Source organism: Canis lupus, chromosome 2 (genome assembly GCF_011100685.1).
Source record: "Canis lupus familiaris isolate Mischka breed German Shepherd chromosome 2, alternate assembly UU_Cfam_GSD_1.0, whole genome shotgun sequence".
NCBI classification, from domain to species: Eukaryota; Metazoa; Chordata; class Mammalia; order Carnivora; family Canidae; genus Canis; species Canis lupus.
Genome location: NC_049223.1, coordinates 50,869,014 through 50,889,049, shown reverse-complemented (window position 1 = coordinate 50,889,049; position 20,036 = coordinate 50,869,014). Strand labels below are relative to the sequence as shown.

The 20,036-nt window shown below is 36.0% G+C and overlaps 1 protein-coding gene across 12 annotated transcripts in view; it reads right to left on the bottom strand.

Annotated features, from left to right (window-relative positions):
* The window catches only part of ERBIN (erbb2 interacting protein), a 118,739-nt gene that overhangs the window by 74,253 nt on the left and 24,450 nt on the right, over window positions 1-20,036 (bottom strand). For all 12 annotated transcript variants that reach the window (XM_038530715.1, XM_038530714.1, XM_038530716.1 and 9 more), the window contains 3 exons: window positions 11,566-11,613; window positions 5,792-5,989; window positions 2,689-2,806 (listed from right to left, as the gene is read on the bottom strand). In XM_038530715.1, the coding sequence (XP_038386643.1) occupies window positions 2,689-2,806; window positions 5,792-5,980 (307 nt within the window). In that variant the 5' untranslated portion in view covers window positions 5,981-5,989; window positions 11,566-11,613. Of the gene's footprint in view, window positions 1-2,688; window positions 2,807-5,791; window positions 5,990-11,565; window positions 11,614-20,036 lie in introns of those variants that run through there.

Sequence of the window (20,036 nt, the reverse complement as noted above, 5' to 3'; positions counted from 1 at the left end):
ATGAAAAATGTTCATCATTGAGCCAAGAATTATTATCATACCATGAGAAGTGGTAGCAGTTTGCCAGCCCTTCCCAGGTGCATACAACTGTATTAGTAATATTCAAGATTATTTCAGGTCTCTTTCCTTATACTTTAAGATTTCCCATTTAAAACTATCAAAAAGTAGAAAACACCTCCTTGGGATGAAGGTTCAATGTGATGACTTACAACGTCACACAGTTCTATCATTTGGTAATACTATGGAAAGCTACAATGGCAATGGATTAAGTTCATTACTTTAAAATTTATTAAGCAATACTTGTCACTCGACTAAAGCAGGAGGAATGGAAATTCATTTCAAACTGTCCTTCAAGAGAAGTTTCAAGCTGAGGAAATCTACTTAACCTAAATAAAATCATGAGGGGAAAAGTCACACAAATTAAAAATCAACTGACCTGAACTCTTCAAAATGGCAAAGTCATAAACAAAAAGATGGGCAAACTGTTCCTGATTTTAAAAGATTGAAGAGACACAACTGAATGCTATGTGATCTTTAAGGGGGGGGGGAGGGGCGGCAAATAGCTGAAACGGGCACTTTTAGGCAACAGGGAAAATGTAATGTCAAATTTCTTGAAAGTGATCATGATACTGTGGTTATGTGTAAGGATTTCCTTGTTCTTGGGAAATGCTTCTATATTTAAAGGTAAAGTTCCTGTCTGCAACTTGAAATTTTAAATAGGTTTACTAAATAGAAATTTTATATAAGCAACAATGTCTTTTCCCCACAACATATTTAAATTCATATATATTTTTAGAAGAGAAAGAAAGCAAATATGGTAAAATGCTAACGGTGGGTGAATCCTTGAGTGTTCTGTGAATTTTTCCATAGGCTTCTACTCTGGCTATGAAATTTTCAAAATAAGTTGAGAAAAACAGGACATACATGAATCCAATCTAAGTAGCTACTAAATTCTAAATTTTTTATTTAAAACACAAATTTCTCATATCACAGGAAAAAAAAATTTAAGTGGCTCCATGCCCAACATGCGGCTTAAACTCACAACCCTGAGATCAAAATGAGACCAACACCTAATTTTAAGAGTGGGATGGTCCACCGACTGAGCAACCCAGGTGCCCCCAAATAACAGATAAATTCTAACCTGAAAGTCAAATATTTCAATAGAAGTTTTAAAAATTACAAGTTTTAAACTTAAAATTTATAAGCTATTAACAACTAAAACCCACTACAGCATTAACTGCTATAACCTTCCCCTGAACATAGAATGAATGTGAACACATTATACCTCCTTAAAAAAGATTTAATCCCTAAAATAGAAGTATTAAATTGATGACCTTCCTACAAATGTGCAATTATTTGATACGGATTGCCCACAACTAAAATAATTAGGGTTTATTAAATGAAGGCATGCAATAAATATATATTTTAATTTTTTATGGAAATGAGTAGATACAGTTGCTAATTCATTGAAAGTGAACTGCTGGTTGTGAAAAGAGGATAATTCTTTCAATCAGTCTTTAAAGTTTTTTTTTTTTTTAATTTTTATTTATTTATGATAGTCACAGAGAGAGAAAGAGAGGCAGAGACACAGGCAGAGAGAAGCAGGCTCCATGCACTGGGAGCCCGACGTGGGAATCGATCCTGGGTCTCCAGGATCGCGCCCTAGGCCAAAGGCAGGCGCCAAACCGCTGCGCCACCCAGGGATCCCTCAATCAGTCTTAAAGTGGTTTTTGCAAGTCCTAAAATGTAGAATTAATATGATAGAAAGATCACTTTTGTATGTTCATACCATCAAGACAAAGAGAAACTTTGCAACCCAGAGGTATAGAACAACTGCTAAGCATTTACTGGTGCTACTGCACTAAATTCTGGGGACTTGTTCATAAAGTTTTTTCCAAACATTATAAAGAATTCTTTGAATATGACTTAGTATTTAGTGTTTGTTGAAGTCTTATCTTTTAGCAGGCCATTTAAATATTGACTCTCGTAATTTTTTTTGTAATTACATGAGAAATATGCATTCATTCTAAAATTTTCAAGTATTTACTTCTCTCTCTATTGGACCAGGTAAGCACTTAACATTTTGGAATCTTCTACACTGAAATAAGTGTATATCAAACTAAACCAAGGCTATATACAGCAAGAGAACAGTGACCACGTCCTTTATTTCTCATCATTAACTGTAATCCTAGGTCCTAATACAGTACTTGAAAAAAGGTGGTCTTTCAATAAATATTCAATGATATTCAATTGATTTACAATATTGCACTTTTTTTTGACCTTTAACACCGTACCGTAAATACTGCATGCCAGTACTGATGGAGCTCCATTAGATTTCTCTCTATAGCTATATTAAATAGTGTAATCAACAGTGAGCGCTACAGTTGTTAATAGTTTCTCATCATCACAAACAACAGGACAATGGATATATATAAATATATAAATTTAAGGATACATAAGTAAATACATGCATGCATGTATCCACAGCATCTTAATTTAAAGATCATTTTAAAGTTTTTACATCTATCTCCACATTGCCTTAAACTATCATATTTATAAGCTTTATATATATGAAAGCTAATATGGTAACACTTTTTAAATTTGTATTTGTATTTTTGTTTGTTAACCCACAATTTTAATAAAATAACATGTTCCTAAGTACAGAAAGCCAGGGGAAAAAAATCTTACCATTCTTGCTGACATCCAGTTCCCTGAGATTAATGAGATTTGCAATAGATGCTGGTAATGTTGTTAAATCATTGTCTGGCAAACTCAGTTTGTGTAGAGACTGACAGTTAAAAAGTTGCTAATGAAACAAGGGAAAAAAGGATTTTTGATTAAGTTTCCTTAAACATTTCATTTATTAACCTTTATACAAATAAATATTATTAGTATGTTAAATTGAATGATTTATACCCACATAAATACCAGGAAAGATTTCTTATTGTTTCATGCTATTATGTATCTGAACAGAATTGAACTACTCAATCATTACAACCTTGTACTTCTGCCCTGAGGAAAATGCATTCAGTGAGAATAACTCTATGGTTGTATTCTTTGTTAAAGTAGTAAAAAATAAGTAATTATTAAATATGGCAAACTTTGAAACATCTATTTCAAGCATCCTTATTTCAAAATGAAAATTTACATATATTAAACCCAAATAAGTACAACTGACTTAAAATGACTCAAAATACATAATTCTGATTTGGGATGAAAAAAAGGGAACGAATATATTGTTATGCTAAAATCAGAAGCATGAAATATACTTATAAAATACATTAACCAAAAGTTTAAGTAAATGGGTCACTTCTACATTCCATACCAAAAAACTGTATGGAGCACAGAGAATTTTTAGGGCAATGAAAATACTCTGTACAATACCATAATCAAGGATACGTTTCATACATTTGTCCAGACATACAATGTAGAACACCAAATGTGAACCGTACCATAAACTATGGACTTCAGGTGATGTTAATTTTTCAACATAGATTCAACAACTTTAATGTAAGTACCACTCTGACAGAGGATGTTGACAACAGTGTAGGTATATATGAGAAATTTCAATTTTGCTGTGAATCTGAAACTGCTCATAAAAAGGAAAGTGTTTAGAAAACCAAACAAAAAGCTGTTATCAGGATGACACTGCATAAGCCCTATTTAAGAGCGTTCTTTCAAAAACTGAAAGTAGTGTAAGTGATTCAGTTATCTGCACTATCACAGAAAAATCACACTCTCTTTTCCACCCAATCACCAGGCTGAGATCCTACTATTATTGCTTATTACAAAAAAGGTACTAATCTCAGACTTCCAAGTTCTCCAGAACAATCTAAGTAAGATAAATTACTTTCTAAAGAACAATATGTAAGGAAAAAGTAAATTACAAAGTACCTTATTACAACCTAGGGAAGTAATTCATAAACATGCAACCCACAATCTTTAATATTTTATCCATAGCCATATACAATTTCTTTCTAAGAAAACCTTGGATGGCATTGGCTTTCCAAATGTTTTTATTAAAAAAAAAAAACAAAAAAACCAAATGTTTTTATTACTAGCTACCAAAGAAAAAGCCTTTTTCAAAGCACTGCCATACAGTATGTATATACACACAGAAATTTAACACAAATATTTCATGCAACAATGGACACATGCAACACACTGTACTTTCTATTCTATTCTAGTTAGGATTGCCAGATGAAATACAGAATGCTTGATTAAATTTGGATTTGAAATAAACAAGGAAGAATTTTTAGAAGAAGTATGTCCTATTTACTGCATAAAACACACTTATACTAAAAAAATATTCATTGTTCATCTAAAAATGATAATTTAACTGGGTGTCCTCTGTTTTTATTTTCTAAATCCACCAGTGCAAATCAGTTTGCTTTTTGGAAATGCCACACATATTTATGATCCACAAACACATCTCCATCCAGTTTTGATAAACACTAATGTTAGAGTAGAAAAACATTCTAACAAATTAAAACTACTGTACAAACTGAGGGTAGCTAAAGGGGAGGTGGGTGGGGCATGGCTAAATGGGTGATGGGTATTAAGGAGGACACTTCTCATGTTAAACACTGGGTATTATACGTAAGTGATCAATCACTAAATTCTACTTCTGAAACCAATATTACACTAGCTGTTAACTAACTAGAATTTAAATAAAAATTTGGCGGGGGGGGGGGGGCAGCTACTGCAGTTTTTCCACAGTAAACAAGGAAGGGAATTGAGAATGAAGGGGATTGGGACTTAAAAAAAAAGTAGCCATGAAAAATTTTAACAAACTGATAATGTGAGAGGATGTTTCATGGCAACAAAACAACTTTCTCTAGTTGTTTTTACATTTCAAAAATGTTAAGTCCTCTATAAAATCTTTTCAAACAAACTGAAATGGGGGCAAATAGAATACTACCTCTAAAAACCTGCTTAATAACACAATTATTATGTGACATTCGAAAGGATAATTTATTCTCAATTACAATAACGTAGACCAACATCTCACAAAAACTAGAAGAAAAAATTTCTATTTTTGTCTAGCTAAATCTACTGGCTGCAGAAATTGTATAGTCTTACCTACCAAAATGGCACTAAAAAACAAATTAAATACAAAATTTTAACTTACTTTCTCAAATATTCAAGCAATTAACTTGAAGAGATAAAGGTTAAGATTGTATTTTAAAAATTTTGGGGTGGGACGCCTGGGTGGCTCAGCAGTTGAGCGTTTGCCTTCAGCCCAGGGCGTGATCCTGGAGTCCCAGGATCAAATCTGAGATCGAGTCCCACATTGGGCTCCCTGCATGAAGCCTGCTTCTCCCTCTGCCTGTGTCTCTGTCTCTCTCTATGTGTCTTTCATGAATGAATAAATAAAAATCTTAAAAAAAAAAATTAAAATAAAATAAAAATTTGGGGGGCACCTGTTTGGTAGAGTAGTTAAGCGTCCAACTCTTGGTTTTGGTTCAGGTCAGGATCTCAGGGTCCTGAGACAGCCCCATGCAGGGCTCCACGGTCAGTATGGAATCTACTTGAGATTCTTTCTCCCTCTCCCTCTGCCCTACCTCCTGTTCATCTGCATGTACACACTCTTTCCCTCTCGCAAATAAATAAATAAATCTTAAAAAAATTTTTTTTGAACTCTGCTACATATCTCAAGATAAAATGAACCAACCAAAAAAAAAAAAAAATGGAAACACAAATACATTGATAGCATTATGGCAACATTGGGGATATCATATTTCTTGCGTAAAAATAACCAATGGCAATTCTTAAAACAGTATTAACATACCTTTGGAAGCTCTTCAATCTGATTAGCATCTAAATAGAGCTCCTCCAAAGTTTTCTCAAAAGTAAAAATCTCTTTGGGAACCTGTTCCAAACTGCAATGAGAATAATCAAGAGTAGTGACAGTCTCCTCTTCCCCTCGTAGACAACGACATGGTACCAACCGCACAAACAAACTTCGTTTTGTAGTCATTTTTAGACACTGCAATATTCAAATAAAAGTAAATTCAGTTAAAACATATTATAACCAATAATTTTTCAAAAAAAATTCCAATTCATCGCAATCTATATATCAAGACAGGTACCTCTTTCTTTACACACATCCAGTGGAATACATTGAACATTGTTTACTGTCAAAATTTATGTAAATTTATATATACTGAATTTCAAATGAAACTCAAGTACTTTTGTACTATAAAAAAAAATGACCCGCTAAATAGCTATTTATGTGCTTCTTTAAGACCCATGCTTCATGAGTCTTGGTTATTCTCAACTAGAAAACCCTAATATAACAAAGATATTTCCTTAATTCCTGGGTAAGAGCTATTTTTTTTATTAAGAATTTGGAGGTTCCTGGGAGGTTCAGTTGGTTAAGCATCTGCCTTTGGCTCATGTCATGATCCCAGGGTCCTGGGATCGAGCCCCACATCAAGCTCCCTGTTCATCAAGGGGTCTGCTTGTCCCTCTCTCTACCCCTCCCCCTCTTATGCTCTCTCTCACTTACTCTAATAAAAAAAATTTATTTATTTTAAAAATAAAATAAGTCTACTCTGTAGACTTTGACTACAGAGTTTTGAGTAGGAAGTGGGACTGCAAAGATATTTTCAGGTCTTCCTTAATGAGCCATCAGAATCAATCACTCCTTTAACTTTCCAAGGCTCTTTTTTTTTTTTTTTTAAGATTTTATTTATTCATGAGAGACATACAGAGAGAGAAGAAGAGGCATAGGCAGAGGGAGAAGCAGGCTCCATGCAAGGAGCCCTAGTGGGACTCGATCCTGGAACTCCAGGATCATGCCCTGAGCTGAAGGCAGACACTCAACCACTGAGATGCCCACGCGTCCCTCCAAGGCTCTTCTACATCAAAATTCCAATGTATGTCAAGTGTACCTTGTTTCAATTAAATATTGGTCTTTTAATTTTTCTTTTCTTTTTTTTTTAAGATTTTATTTATTTCTTCATGAGAGACACAGAGAGAGGTAGAGAGAGAGGGAGAGACACGGGCAGAGAGAGAAGCAGGCTCCATGCAGGGAGCCCAATGTGGGACTCGATCCCGGGTCTCCAGGATCATGCCCTGGGCTGAAGGCGGCACTAAACCACTGAGCCACCCGGGCTGCCCTCTTTTCATTTTTCTAAAGAGCTTATAGACCCTCTTTTTGTGTAACGTTACACACTAGAGAATAAACTTACTTAATAAAGTATATATACAGATTTGTTTCAAGTTAAATGGGGGAAATTAGTGAAAAGTCTCCAGGTTTTTTTTGTTTTTTTTTTTTTAGATTATTTACTTATTTGATAGAGAGAGAGAGAAAGAGTGAGTGCACAAGCAGGAGGAGCGGCAGAGGGAGAGGAAGAAGCAGACTCCCCACTGAGCAGGGGGACCAATGCAGGGCTCAATCCCAGGATCCTAGGATCATTACCTGAGCCAAAGGCTGACACTTAACCAACTGAGCCACTGATTGGTTAATGTTGGTTAAGCAACAATGCTGCTTAAAATTGGCTAATTTTAATTTACATATCCATAGATTAATTCCAACTAGTCTAAGATTATACTACCAAAGAAAAGCCTACTTCAATAAATAAGAATGACTGTTAATCAAGTTAAGAACTCTTTGTAAAATAGGAATTCTTGCTTAAGCCAGAAGACTCTTAGAGTAATAGAATACTTCTAACCAAGGCCAAGACTAGGTTGAAACCAATGAGGGAAATGGTCTCAAGCACAAAATAGAATGAAGCACCGAAAAAACTCACTAATCAAATTAAATATTTTACTGCATTGCCTTTTAAATTAAAAATCACTGAAAAATAATCTGTTTATGAACAAAATGACTAATACTTAAATTAAAAACAAGATTGGGGGATCCCTGGGTGGCGCAGTGGTTTAGCGCTTGCCTTTGGCCCAGGGCACAATCCTGGAGACCCGGGATCGAATCCCACGTCAGGCTCCCGGTGCATGGAGCCTGCTTCTCCCTCTGCCTGTGTCTCTGCCTCTCCTTCTGCCTGTGTCTCTGCCTCTCTCTCTCTGTGTGACTATCATAAATTAATTAATTAAAAAAATAAAAATAAAAATAAAAAATAAAAACAAGATTGGTATTACTAATGTTTTTCTTTTGCCTCAGACTTCAATATGGCTCTACACAGTACTGCTTCCAACTATTCTATTTCAAATTATGTGATATTCTTTTTTTTTTTTTAATTTTTATTTATTTATGATAGTCACAGAGAGAGAGAGAGAGGCAGAGACACAGGCAGAGGGAGAAGCAGGCTCCATGCACCGGGAGCCCTACGGGGGATTCGATCCCGGGTCTCCAGGATCGCGTCCTGGGCCAAAGGCAGGCGCCAAACCGCTGCGCCACCCAGGGACCCCTAAATTATGTGATATTCTTTTTTTTTTTTTTTTTAATTTTTTTTTTTTTTTTAATTTTTATTTATTTATGATAGTCACAGAGAGAGAGAGAGGCAGAGACAGAGGCAGAGGGAGAAGCAGGCTCCATGCACCGGGAGCCCGACGTGGGATTCGATCCCGGGTCTCCAGGATCGCGCCCTGGGCCAAAGGCAGGCGCCAAACCGCTGCGCCACCCAGGGATCCCTTATGTGATATTCTTAAAGTGTTTGACAACTAAGCATTTCTCTTGCAATCTTTTAAAAATATAACTATTCTTGGTCAATCACCATGTGCCAGGTACTGTGCTAAGTTCTTTAGATAAAATATATAAATATATAAAATATAAATAATATGTATAAAAATATATATAATATATATAAAATATATAAATGTATATTCTCATTTCATCCTCATATATCTAAGACATGTATTATTATTCCTATTTTTCCATAAAGAAACTGATTCTTTGCTCTTACTGCATTACTGCTCCTAAATACATAATAATAGACATGAAATCATATTCTCAAAATGAATAAAATATCAATAGGTCTTTACTAGGCACTTCTCCTTTAGAGTTTACAAAAATAAAATACTGATCAGATTCAGAACACACCACTCCAAAGTACGGTACCATGACATATTGAGTTCTTTCAACTTAAGGAATGTGAGAAAACAACAGAAGCAGGAAGGTCATGCTGCTCCCTTTGCATGTCCTCCCTTTGCACTTCTCCAATGAAATAGGTCATAAAGTCCTCATGTGAGAAGTGCCTTCCTTATACCTGGAGGAAAAAACCAATCTAATCTCTAAAGAATGGAGACGAATCCTAACAAATGGGCTTTATTAAACTTCCCCCAGTTTACTACATTAAACCTCATACTCTGGGATCCCCTGGGTGGCACAGCGGTTTGGCGCCTGCCTTTGGCCCAGGGCGCGATCCTGGAGACCCGGGATCGAATCCCACGTCGGGCTCCCGGTGCATGGAGCCTGCTTCTCCCTCTGCCTGTGTTTCTGCCTCTCTCTCTCTTTCTCTCTCTATCATAAATTAAAAAATAAAGATAAAAAAAATAAAAAAATAAACCTCATACTCTGACTTATCATACTTCTTTCTATGCAAGTCACACTCTTCATCAAACCTAGCATAAAAATACAAAGTTTTAATGGTTTCTTTATGTCCTTACTCTTTATAAAAGCTCCTCTGCCACTTAAAAACTTGTATTAAATAAATTTGCATGCTTTCTCTTATTAAACTATCTTTGTGAAGTTAGTTTTCAGACCTAGCCAAAGAAAAAAGGGCCAAGGAAAATGTTTCTTCCCCTACACTATGATGTCAAATATAAAAGTTTCTATATGAAATTGCCTCATGGGAATGTAATATATAGCATGGTGATTATAGTTAATAATAATAATGTACTGTGTATTTGAAAATTGCTATGAGAGTAGATCTTAAAAGTTTTCTCATAGCAAGAAAAAAAATGTATAACTACATATGGTGATAGATGTTAGATTTTGGTGGACATTTAGCAATATATGCACATATCAAATCACTGTTATACCATACACCTGAAATTAATATAGTTAGGTCCATTATACTTCAATAGAAACAAAAAAACTTTATCAATAAAGAATATCCAGAAAAGTTTACTGAATGCTTATTAAGAATATAGTTTTACTGGTAAGAATGAGCAGTTTTGTTGATCTAATAAGAATTTCAGGGCAGCTTGGGTGGCTCAGCAGTTTAACACCGCCTTCAGCCCAGGGCATGATCCTGGTGACCCGGGATCGACTGCCACATCGGGCTCCCTGCATGGAGCCTGCTTCTCCCTCTGCCTGTGTCTCTGACTCACTCTCTCTCATGAATAAATAAATAAAATCTTAAAAAAAAAAAAAATTTCATTGCCACAGGGGAATTTAGCTTATACCTGTGTGTTTATGAGATCCCCAAATTAAAAGATTCCAAAAATGAGTATGAAATTTCTGCTCAAGAGATTTTAAGATTTAAACTGATAACAAGTTAAGAGGACACTTAAGAACAATGGGGAACTCAATCTGCTCTTTCCAACATGGTAGCCATTAGACATGTGGCCATCTTAACCATTTTTAACTTAAAATTCAAGTTAAATTAAATAAAATTAAAAATCTAGTTTCTCAGTCACACTAAGTACATTTTAAAAGCCCAACAGCCAAATGTGTGGCTAGTGGCTACTGTACTCAGTAACAGAAGACAGAGAACATTATTTCTATCAGTGCAGAAAGTTCTGTGGGACAGTGTTGGTTTGATGTTTGAAAATATTATTCTGTTTATCAAATTATAAATATTGCATGCTTATATTTATATAATATGATAGTACCAAAGAACTTGTAAGATATGGCCTAAAAATTCCTGAAACTGTAATGGATTTGAGAGTATAACTGCTAGCTGAGAATAAAGGGCATGAAAAGTTTATGACCAAATATATGTAATTAAAAAGAGTGTATCTTAGATATCACCTGTGCAGCACACATGAAGCATAAGGCAATTTATAAGACAGAGTAATTGTTAATGAAGGTAAAACATCTCCAAGGTTTTTTTGTAGTGCTAACCATAAAGAGATCATGTTGTAGACAGACGAGTGGGGTGGTCAGAAGTTTCACAACTTCTAAGAAGAGACTATGACTTTAAAAAAGGAAATTAGATGCTCTAGGAAACAATTTACATCTTAAGTAAAAATTTCCTGTGGACAGAGGCTATGAAGAGAGCAGTTTTAGATCTCAGATTGAATTCAGTGGGCCTACAGCCCATACAAAAATGAACTCTAATTTATAGCAGATTAAAACTGCTGATTGCTAAGAAAGGAGGGGGAACTTCATTACTGAGGGAATGGGAAGGAAAATATCATATGAAAGAGAAATAAATGAGTACTAACAACCAAAAAGAGCCTCCCTTATACAATACTAAAAGGAAGTAAACCAGAGGAAGAAAGCCTGGCCTGTTTTCAAAAGGAAGTGATCAACATGGGAACAGTCATTAGAATTTTAGTGTTAAGATAACTAAGAGCCACTTTATAAACCGGACTTAACAAGGGAGACATAAAAATATTCTAATCAAATGGAGAAAGAAAGAAAAGCCAACCAAGAAAAAAAAGGCATAACAACAAGCCAAACACTTTCTAACAAAACAAATTAAAGCTACTTACCACTGGGTTGAATTTATCTCCCTGATGTTTCTTAATTGAGCCAACATTCTGTGGAAACCAAAATAAAGAAACAAAATTAACAATAAAAAGAGATCTTGGGACACCTGAGTGGCTCAGCAGTTGAGTGTCTGCCTTTGGCTCAGAGCATGATCCTGGAGTCCCAGGATCGAGTCCCACATCGGGCTCCCTGCATGGAGCCTGCTTCTCCCTCTGCCTGTGTCTCTGTCTCTCTTAGTATATCTCTCATGAATAAATAAAATCTTTAAAAATAAATAAATAAACAAACATAAATAAATAAAAAGAGATCTTTATGGCTTTAAAGATCATCTCTTCTAAATTCTTATTTGTATCAAAATGTAAATTATAATTCTCAAAAATTCACTAGTATTAAACACACAAATTTGCTAACCTTTAAATACATAGCTAGCTTCTTAATCAGTCACTGGATTGTTTTTAATAATTTTTAAACTATGGTAAGCGCTCATCTGTATCAAATAATAAATACCCAACTACCACTAAAATCCCATTTATTTGAAACTACTGAGAAAGAATAAGGTTTTTCCAAACAAATTCAAATCACCAATTGTATTAAATTTAATAGTTTTTCCAAAAAATATTTTCTTTAGGTATGCTTGAGTGGCTCAGTGGTTGAGCATCTGCCTTGGGCTCAGGTCGTGATCCCGGGGTCCTGGGATGGAGTCCCACATCAGGCTCCCCAAAAGGAGTTGGCCTCTCCCTCTGCCTATGACTCTGCCTCTCTCTGTGTGTCTCTCATGAATAAATAAATAAAATCTTTCTTATGTATGTATGTATGTATTTGAGAGAGGGAGCACACAAGTGAGAGTTGGCAGGGAGACGGGGAAGACAGAAAGAGAGAGAGAGAGAGGGAGAGAGGGAGAGAATCTGAAGCAAACTCTGCACTGAGCGAAGAGCATGATTCAGGACTCGATCTCATGATCTCAAGATCATGACCTGAGCCAAAACCAGAAGTTGAACACTTAACCAACGAAGCCACCCAGGCACCCCTATATTCAGTAGTTTCTGATGGTTCTGTAAAGCAGACAATGGTAACAGATGCTCAGATTCTATTCCTCCCTTTACAGAAATTTTACTTTATTTGGGGTAGTAATGAACCCAGCTAAATATCCACAATAGATCCTTTCAAGATGGATGGACAGGAGTCGGAGGACACAGTTGAGATCAGTGACATATGAAGTCTGCTTTGAGAATGGAATGGGGTTGGTTATAGGCAAATATTTGTGCTCCTTATCTAGGGATAGATATAAACATGTCTACTGAGGCAACAACAATCCTATGACCATGAGTCAACAAGTCTGAGTATTAAAAAAACAAGGAGGCTGACAAAGAAGAGAAACAAAACAATCTGGGGGTCTCTAATAGCAGTGCTGAGGAAATGGACTTTTCTTTTTGGAAATGGACCATGTTAAACTACTGCCTTTTTCTGGGTTTCTTGGTATGTAAGAAAGCTAACCCCCGCCCCCCCCCCCCCCCCCGCCAATTAATTTAAACCATTGCAAAGCTTCCTGTACCTAGAGCTGACACATTACAAAGTGCAATAGCCTAAACCCAAAACAGGAACATTAAGAAATACATAAATACATCATAATCTTTTTCTTAAAAATTCATAATGCTACTAAGTTTGTGTTTCAAAATTTTAGTTATCCTAAATTTATTGGGCTATTTTTCTCTGTGCCAAATGGTTTAGTACTGCTGAGTTGTTTAACCTTCCCCACAAATTCTACATATAGTACATGCCACAAAAAATACCTCTGTGTATAGCAAGCAAAGATGGTCACTAAATTTGTCATTCAACATACTCCTACAAATGTGATAATCTGGTAAAATGGAATTGTCAATAAGCTGAAATGGAATATGGCTATGGAAGACCAGGTTGGAGAGAAGAGAGATGTGAACTTTGTGTTTAGAAATGTTAGTTTAAAATACCTGAAAGATGTCCTAGTAGGATCTTTAGTGTGCAGTTGAATATGGGCATTCAGAGATATGGGGACAGATCCAAGCTGAGGATATAAATTTGGAAGTCATCTGCTTAGAAATGATATTTAAAGCAAGGAAATTACATGAAAGCATCAAGAGCATGAGCATGGACACAAAAAAGAACAGGTCCAATGACTGAGCCCTGGGATATTACAAAAATAAGAGATAAGAAAGTAAAGATGGAACCAGCAAGGACACTGAAGAGAGACAGTGAGTCAAAAAAAAAAAAAAAAAGTGATATATCATAAAAGCAAAGTGAAAATATTTCAAGGAGGAAGAAGTTATTAACTATGTTAGAGAATTTAGAATTACCAATGTGTAAAAAAAGATCACTGATTATCCTGACAAGATCATTTAATGTGGAGGGGTAGAAACTAAACAAAATTTGGAGGTGATTCAAGAAGAAAGAGGATAACCTGACAGCAAATTCAGACAACTCAGATAATTTGGCTACAAAGGACATTAGAAAAACAGAGCAGTAGCAAGAGTATAATGTGAATCAAGTGTTACAACATTTGATTTGTAAGCAGATAGGCATAATCTAGTTAGAAGAGCCCATTGGTAAATTTCCATAAAGAGATTTGGGCAACAACTCATAGATTGTCCTAGCAAGATGTCCCACCAATAAAAAAGCTGCTCATAAGGAGGAAAACAAAACAAAACACACCTTGCGTGCAATAGTATGACTAGCTAAATAAAATTCATATAGGTTATTTTTCAAAAATATAGATTACTGGGGACGCCTGGGTGGCTCAGCAGTTGAGTATCAGCCTTTGACTCTGGGCATGATCCCAGTCCCGGGATCGAGTCCCACATCGGGCTCCTTGCAGGGAGCCTGCTTCTCCCTCTGCCTGTGTCTCTGCCTCTCTCTGTGTCTCTCATGAATAAATAAATAAAATCTTTAAAAATATATAGAAAGAGATCACTGTGCCTTCTTTCTAGAGACTCTTTTTGCAAGATTTTATTAATTAATTAATTAATTTGAGAGAGAGAGAGAGAGGGAGAGAGAGGTGAATAAGCATGTGAGTGAGGGGAGGAACAGAGGGAGAGGACCAGCAGAACTCTGCACTAAATGTGGAGCCCAGTGCAGGTCTCAATCTCATGATTCAGAGATCACAACCTGAGCTGAAATAGTCTGACACTTAACCGACTGAGCCACCCAGGCATCCTTCTGGAGATTCTTATTTTGGAGATTAGATAGAAAACTCAAGATTCTCTATCTTAAAGTGCTGATGTAATTCTTTTTGTGCAACATTCTCAACGATAATCAGCACATGGTCAATCTTATTTCATCTGTGTTCAAACCACCATCTTTCCTCCCTCCTAATTCTCTACCATTATTTTGACAGACTCTCAGCTTGGGTATTACTATAAAGTGAAAAGTGAAGTCACTGTAAAGGTTTTTAAAATACAGTATGTTGGGATCCCTGGGTGGCGCAGCGGTTTGGCGCCTGCCTTTGGCCCAGGTCGCGATCCTGGAGACCCGGGATCGAGTCCCACGTCGGGCTCCCAGTGCATGGAGCCTGCTTCTCCCTCTGCCTATGTCTCTGCCTCTCTCTCTCTCTCTCTCTCTGTGACTATCATACAAAATAAAATAAAATAAAATACAGTATGTTATACTTTCCCATCGATTTAAAGAGATCACATGATATACCTGACTAGATTTGAGAAAGATTTTATTGCTGGAGCAATCTTTCTAAATGAGTTCAAAAGCTAAAATGTACAACAAAGGATCATCAGGCATGCTCACAGCTATGAGCAGTCAGTGGTTATATAAGATCATTTTAGTTTGATTATGGCTATCCTGGTGTTTGTTAATCTATATTCGCTATACCTGTCCTTAGTACTGAGTCATTTAATGGACACTATTAACCCATTACAGGTAAGTAAATGAATAATCAATAATGAAAATATGGATATGAAAAAATATATATATATAGAAAGGTCAGAAATTGGGATGCCTGGGTGGCTCAGTGGTGGAGCATCTGCCTTTGGCTCAGGTCGTGATTCCGGGGTCCTGGGATTGAGTCCCACATCAGGCTCCCTGTAGGGAGCCTGCTTCTCCTTCTGCCTGTTCTTTCTTTCTTTTTTTTTTTTTTTTTAAGGTTTTGTTTATTTATTCATGAGAGACACAGAGAGAGGCAGAGACACAGGCAGAGGGAGAAGCAGGCTCCATGCAAGGAGCTCGACGTGGGACTCGATTCTGGGTCTCCAGGATCACACCCTGGGCTGAAGGCAGCGCTAAACCGCTGCGCCACTCGGGCTGCTCTGCCTGTGTTTCTGTCTCTCTCATGAATAAATTGTTTTAAAAAGGTAAGAAATTTGTACAATGAAAAAGATTATAAATGCTATACAAGAGCATTGGGTCCTGAAGGACAAAAATCAATAACTGAATATACAAAATGTGCTATGCCTATAACATATACAGCAACAAAGAGATAGTTCCATACTTAGAGCTGTAAGACTAACATCGATGTCTGAACCCTACTGGCCGGATTCTAATCTAGTAGAAAGCTGAGTTTCTTCAATATTTGCACTACTAATCCAACTTTCATAACAAACCATTGTTAGCCTAAACATGTTTTACAAAAATGTTAGTGTTGAATAAAGTTGTAGGCATACATACTGAAGTTACTAAGGAGTGCCACATTTGTATAAATTTCTGTCTTACATTCCTACAGATTATTTACATAAAGAAAGGGACAGATCCCTACAGTTTGGAAACTGTATACGTCCATGTAACCAATAGCAATGACAATATAAAATCTACTTTAGTGAATAAAAGTGGCAAGAGGGGGCATCCCTGTGTTGTTCCTGATCTTAGAAGAAAGGCTCTCAGGTTTTCACCAGTGAGTAGGATGCTAACTGTAAGCCTGTCATATATGGCTTTTACTATATTGACATATGTTTCTTCTACACCCACTCTGTTGAGAATTATTATAACTGGATGTTGAATTTTTGTCAGATGCTTTTAAAAAAAGGACAGGTTACTAAGTCGTCTTAGAATTCACCAGTGAAGCTATCAACTCCCCACCAAAGCAAATAGGCAAGAAAAATAAATAAAAGGCATTCAAACTGGAAAGGAAAAAGTAAAACTGTCACTATTTACAGATGACATAATAGTATATATAGAAAATACTAAAGACTCCATCAAAAAAACTGTTAAAACTAATAACTGAATTTGGTAAAGTTGCAGGATACAAAAATCAGTTTAATTTTTATTCACTAATAAAAAATTATCAGAAAGTTGGGACGCCTGGGTGGCTCAGTGGTTGAGCGCCTCCCTGCAGCCCAGGGCGTGATCCTGGGGTCCCGGGATCGATTCCCGCATCAGGCTCCCTGCGTGGAGCCTGCTTCTCCCTCTGCCTGTGTCTCTGCCTCTCTCTCTCTTGTCTCTCATGTATAAATAAATAAAATCTTTAAAAAAAATTATCGGAAAGAAAAATTTTTAAAATCCCATTTACAATTGTATCAAAGAACAATACACCTAGGAATAAAGTTAATGAAGGAGATGAAAGATCTACATATTGAAAACTCTAAGATATTAATGAAAGAAACTGAAGATACAAATAAATGAGAAATTATTTCATATTCATGAGCTGCAAGAATCAGTACAGGTAAAATGCCCATACTACCCGGAGCAATCTAAAAATTCAATGCAATCTCTATCGAAATTCCAATGCATTTTTCAAAAAATACGGTCAATATTTTTACCCAAACACAATGGGTAAGGTAAAGGGCAGTCCCTTCAATTAATGATAGGGGGAAAACTAGAGTCAGGCAAAAGAATAAAACTTGACAACGTTCTTACACCATATACAAAAATTAACTCAAAATAGATTAAAGGCTTGAACCTGGGGCACACCTGGGGTGCTCAGTCGGTAAAGGGTCCAACTCTTGATTTCAACTCAGGCTATAATCTCAAGGTTATGAGATTGAGCATTGCATGATGCTACACACTCAGCATAGTCTCTTGTCCCTCTCCCTTCTCCAGCTTGTATGTGCTATCTCTCAAATAAATAAAATCTTTTTAAAAAAGGAAGAAAAAAAAAGACAACAAACCTAAGACCTAAAACCATAAAATTCCTAGAAGAAAATACAGGTGGGTAAGCTTCTTCAGGTAGGTCTTGTTAATGATTTTTAATCTGACACCAAAAACAAAAATAAGTAAGTAGTACTACGTCATAATAAAAAGCCTCTGGCACAGCAAAAGAAACCATCAACATAAGGAAAAGGTAACCTACAGAATGGGAGAAAATACTATTATTCAAAATATCTAAAGAACTCACACAATTTAATGACCAAAAAAAATCCAATTTAAAAATGGGCAGAAAATCTGAATATACACTTAAAAGAAAAATAACAAGTAGCCAACAGAGAGATGAAAAGATGCTCAACATCACTAATCATCAGGGAAATGCAAATCAAAATAATAAGATATCACATCCCACAACTCAGAATGGCTATTATCAAAAAGACAAGAAATAACAAGTATTGTTGAAGATGTGGAGATAAAGGAACCCTTCTGCACTTTTAGAGAGAATGTAAATTGGTGCAGCCACTATGTAAAACAATGTGGAGGTCCCTCCCTGAAAAGAAATCCAGCTATATGATCCAGCAATTCCACTTGTGCGTATTTATCTGAAGAAAACCTCTCTTGGGGCGCCCATGTGGCTCAGTGGGTTAAGCATCTGCCTTCAGCTCAGGTCATGATCCCAGAATCCTGGGATCAAGCCTCACACTGAGCTCTCTGCTCAGGAGAGAGTCTGTTTCTCCTTCTCCCTCTCCCCCAACTGGTGCTTTCTCTCAAATAAATAAATAAAATCTTTAGAAAAGAAATCTCTCTTTCAAGAAATTTCTCCAGCTACCAATCTATTTCTCTGCTTTCCTGTACAATAAAATTCCAAACAAATTGTCTATATACACTGTCTTCAATTATTTCATCAATTGTTCTTAAATACACTCCAATCACACTTTTGTCTCCATCACTTCAATGGAAACTATTCTTCTTAGTTCATCAATGGCTCACATATTGCCAAATTCAATAGATAAATTCTAAGTTCACATCTCACTTGAACTGTTTCATTAGAAGCATCATTCCCCTACTTCTTTCCACATTTTCTTAGTTTCCAAAACATTACAGGCTCCTAATTTTGTTATTACACCACTAATTATGCCCCAGTCTCCTTTTCTAGTTGTTCCTCTTCATACCAACCATTTAACACATATAGTCACCAACAACACAGATTTTGGTCCTCTTCTCCATACTCATACCCTTGGTGATCATACAGTTAAGTCTTTAAATGTTATCAACTCTTTAAATAATAAGTACTCAAAAGATACCTGTCCTAGTTTGGGTTCTCCCAAAAGAAAAGGATCAGATAAGAACTTAAGTACAGGTAGTCTGTCCAGAAAATGACCTGAGGGAGCAAGAGTAAGGCAGAGATTTAAAAAAAAAAAAAAAAAAAAAAAAAAGAGCACCAATACAAAACACATCAGTAGGAATCAGAATGGGAATAGCACATATAAAATTTATTTCTGGGGGCAGCCCCAGTGGCGCAGTGGTTTAGCGCCTCCTGCAGTCTGGGGAGTGATCCTCGAATCCCATGTGAGGCTTCCTGTATGGAGCCTGCTTCTCCCTCTGCCTCTCTCTCTCTCTCTGTGTCTCTATGAATAAATAAAATCTTACAAAAATTATTTCTGGGATGCCTGGGTGGCTCAGTCAGTTGAGAGTCTGCCTTCAGCTCAGGTCATGATCCCAGAATTCTGGGATGGAGCCCTTCATGGAGCTCTCTGCTCAGAGGGGAGTCTTCCTCTCCCCCTGCTACTGCTCCCCTGCTTATGCTCTCTCACTTTGTCAAATAAATAAAATCTTTAAAAAAACATTATTTCTGTACTTTGGAGTAAATGTAGATCTTCATATTGCAAAACAAAAAAAGTCTTTTAAAATATATTACTAAATTTAATATATAGTAATGTTTAAATTTTGCATGACTTACTATAAAATATAAATCATAAAACAGTCTCAGGAAATAGAAAATCATGGATGAAATTTAAGAGTTTACCAATAAATCACTATTCTAAAAGACACCAAGCACTTAAGTGCTTGCAAACTTAAAAGGAATGGAATTGGATTGCAAGAGTTAGGGGTTATAAGAAATATGAGAAAATTCTCAATTCTTATTACAAATTGAATATAATTCTGATATCAACAATTATCAAAGTTAGCATACTGCATCAATATAACATTTATACTCGAGAATACTTCAAAAAACCAAATAGTTAGTTAAACCTAAATTATGTAGGAGAAACTCAAATACAGTAGTAATACTAAGCATAGCTATGGAAAATGAATTCTAGGAATGCTAAGAGAAAAATCTATTAACAGTAGGGGTGAAAATGAAAAGGAGGTAAAATGGATCTTCTTGACAACGCCATAATGAATTTTTAAAAAG